Source organism: Galeopterus variegatus, unplaced genomic scaffold (assembly GCF_000696425.1).
Source record: "Galeopterus variegatus unplaced genomic scaffold, G_variegatus-3.0.2 Scaffold2042, whole genome shotgun sequence".
In the NCBI taxonomy this organism is placed as follows: domain Eukaryota; kingdom Metazoa; phylum Chordata; class Mammalia; order Dermoptera; family Cynocephalidae; genus Galeopterus; species Galeopterus variegatus.
Genome location: NW_007728153.1, coordinates 20,334 through 23,649, shown reverse-complemented (window position 1 = coordinate 23,649; position 3,316 = coordinate 20,334). Strand labels below are relative to the sequence as shown.

General features: G+C 47.6%; 1 protein-coding gene across 1 annotated transcript in view; it reads right to left on the bottom strand.

Annotated features, from left to right (window-relative positions):
• The window catches only part of LOC103596542 (nose resistant to fluoxetine protein 6-like), a gene marked incomplete at its 5' end in the record, with an annotated part of 38,970 nt that overhangs the window by 16,879 nt on the left and 18,775 nt on the right, over positions 1 to 3,316 (bottom strand). The window contains 3 exon segments of the mRNA XM_008580184.1: positions 1,083 to 1,162; positions 2,733 to 2,853; positions 2,855 to 2,893. Coding sequence (XP_008578406.1) covers positions 1,083 to 1,162; positions 2,733 to 2,853; positions 2,855 to 2,893 — 240 coding nt within the window.

Genomic DNA, 3,316 nt, shown 5'->3' with positions numbered 1-3,316 from the left:
TCCCCACGAATTATTGAGGCCTTAAAGCATTTCTAAAACTAACAAAAATTAAGGTGATAGATATAAACATAGGAAAGCAGGTAAACTGACATATTCCTGAGGGTGCTGGAAATTTCTCCACTCTTTCTGGAGAGCAATCTCACAATATGTAACAAGCACCGCAAAAGTATTCCTGTCCTTTGACACAGTAATTCCACTTGGAAATATGCCCGCAAGGAAATAACTAAGAGAAAATGTAGTATGTTCAAAGACATTCATTGTAGTGCCATTTATAATCATGAAAAATTGGATGCAATCTAAATGCCCAACCATAAAAATGGTATATAAATCCTAAAACTGACAAGTATGTGATCTGTCAATATCACAGGTATGTGTTATGTCAATATGTGGAAATGTTTATATGAACATTTAAGGGGAAAAGCTGATACTTCTGCAAAAAGAGAACACAGAAGAAAGCAAACAGTAGAGAGTTGGAGTTTGCTTTCCTGAAAAGTTAATTTCCCAAATTTTTTTTTTTTCTTTTTCATGACCGGTAAGGGGATCGCAACCCTTGGTGCGGTGTCACCTGCACCGCGCTCAGCCAGTGAGCGCACCGGCCATCCCTATATAGGATCCGAACCCGTGGTGGGAGCGTTGCTGCACTCCCAGCACCGCACTCTCCCAAGTGCGCCACAGGGCCGGCCCAATTTCCCAAATTTTAAAAAGCTCCTCTGCACAGAACTGGTGTGTTTTCTAACAGAAGAAAGCAAACAGTAGAGAGTTGGAGTTTGCTTTCCTGAAAAGTTAATTTCCCAAAATTTTTTTTTTTTTCTTTTTCATGACCGGTAAGGGGATTGCAACCCTTGGTGCGGTGTCACCTGCACCGCGCTCAGCCAGTGAGCGCACCGGCCATCCCTATATAGGATCCGAACCCGTGGCGGGAGCGTTGCTGCACTCCCAGCACCGCACTCTCCCAAGTGCGCCACGGGGCCGGCCCAATTTCCCAAATTTTAAAAAGCTCCTCTGCACAGAACTGGTGTGTTTTCTAAGAGTGTTGTGAATAAGGCCACACGGGGAGAAAAACTTGTCCCAATTAGACTCACTTTCCGTGGATGAAGACGATCACTGGTGTTGTGAGATGGAACTGGAAGTCATTGGCAAGATACCAGGTCCAGCCATTGCACTAAAAAGAGAGAAGCGAAGGTTATGACATCTGTCCTTCATTGACCAGTTCTGCCCATGATGTCTCACCCACCTGGATAGGATGAAGGATTCAGGAGGTAGGTGGGGGAATTTCCATGGGAAGAGAAAGGACATTTGAGTCAGTTATTTCACATCCCTCCTCTCATCAATCCTTCTAACAAGCCTGGATGATAGAAATTATTATTGTCATTTTATGAAATGGAGATTCAGACAAGCTTTCTCTTTTGTTTTTGGTTTAAAGAGAAAAAAAAAAAAAAACTACAGACACAATAGAAAGAGAAAAAAAAAAAAACCATAATAGCTAATCTCCCAGGACAGTTGTGGGAATAGACTCCATCGTGTTACAGGAATGTAAGAGGTTATTACCATTACGGTGTGGTTGGAACTCAGAGGGGTCAATGTTTTTCCCCCCTGCCCCACCCCCAACTCAGTAGGAGAGAAAGTGTCCCTGCAGAATCAAGGCCTGGCTCCAGATGAGCTTTTATGGGAAACCCCAGAGTTCCCACACATGATTGACATGGGATCGTCTGGCCAAAGCCACATGGTTCCACAAACTGTCTGTGCATGTCTGAAATGAGGCAGTTACCTATATGTCTTCTTCAATGTGAGGAAATTCCTGGGGGCAATTCTCTCCAGGGCTAGAAGGCCTTGGCCCTTCTGCTTTCAAGGATCTAAGGTGCATTTTACCTCAAAAAGGCTACTGGCTCATGTCCTTGACACTGGTTCCCACAAATGGTCCAAGCAGGTCTGTGTCCAGGAAAGCAGCCCAGACTACCCACTGCAGACCCCTGCCACATACAGGCCCTCTGGGAGCGGGCCCCACCTGGAGGCAGTTAGCTGGTGACACTCACCCCATCCAAGCTGCTGGGCATTTGCAAATGGATGGCAGCCATCTAGCTGTACATGGTCATGTGCAATAATTAAGCAACACCATGCTTTGTAATTTTCTTTCCAGCCTCGCCTGTAAGGCATACATGGAATGGGTGACATAATTCATTCTAGCTATTTCACTTTCATTGGCTCCAAGTTCATTATGAGGAAATTAGGGCATTGAGGAAGCCACGACATATACAGATCCTGTTGTTCCGAACCAACTCTGTTGGGTCTGGCTTGAAACTGAGCAGCGTTCATTACGGTGAGGCGGGGGTGCAGGGCTCCACCCAGGGCAGGCTCTGGCACAGGTGAAGAGAGCGTCCTTCCCTGTGGGGGGCCGTGGACTGGCATGGGGACTGTGAAGGAGTAGCGTAGGCTGCCTTGAGACCGCACCCAGATGGTCGGCCCCTCACTGGTCACTGCTCTTCCTCCCCTGCCCCCACTTTGCACAGCAGCTGCACCCTGAGCAGACTGGTGTGGTCACACACCCCTTAGGATAAGAGGCCAGTCTCCCACCCACACCCCCCCTTCCTACAGCGTCGCTATTGCTCGGGAGAATATACCAGAGGAAAGGGGATCGGACTCAGGCTGGTACTTGGAAAGCTCACCAAACCACGTGAGTGAGACCCCATGTCTGCCCCCATTTGCCTTCCTAAAGGCAACAACTCGAGACTCACCGCATTCCGAATCGACACAAAGTCATTCAGCAACAGCAGATTTGTCCACCAAGCTCGTCGGCAGTTATCCCAGTGGAATTTGGGCACTTCCCAAACAAGTCCCCAGGGCACAAGAGAAAACAACAAACAAGCACACAGAATACACGTGAAGAGGTTGCAACATGTGGCAGGAAAGAGCCGGGACAGACAAGGTGACTCTCCTCAGGGTTCTGCTCAGTCCCCCCAGTGGGCACATGGCCAGTGGGGGACAAGATGCTCTAAAACAGACTGCATTGGTGGGCAGCCAACTTCCCACCCACCCCTCAAACATTCATGCATTTGTGAGTTCAAGGTCACTTATTGAGCACCTACCATGTGCCAGCTCAGGTGCTGCTGAGGCAAAAATACTGTTATTTATTGAGCAAGTCATATACTATATCAGCCTCTGTGCTAGGAGCTTTTCAGAAATTTCAAAACCTCCAAACAATCCTAGCAGGTAACTATTACCTCCATACTGATGAGGAAATTATGGTTCAGAGAAGTTAGGGTGGCTTGGCCGAGGTGGCCCGAACATGGAGCAGTGCTAAGTTCTGACATCAGTTCAT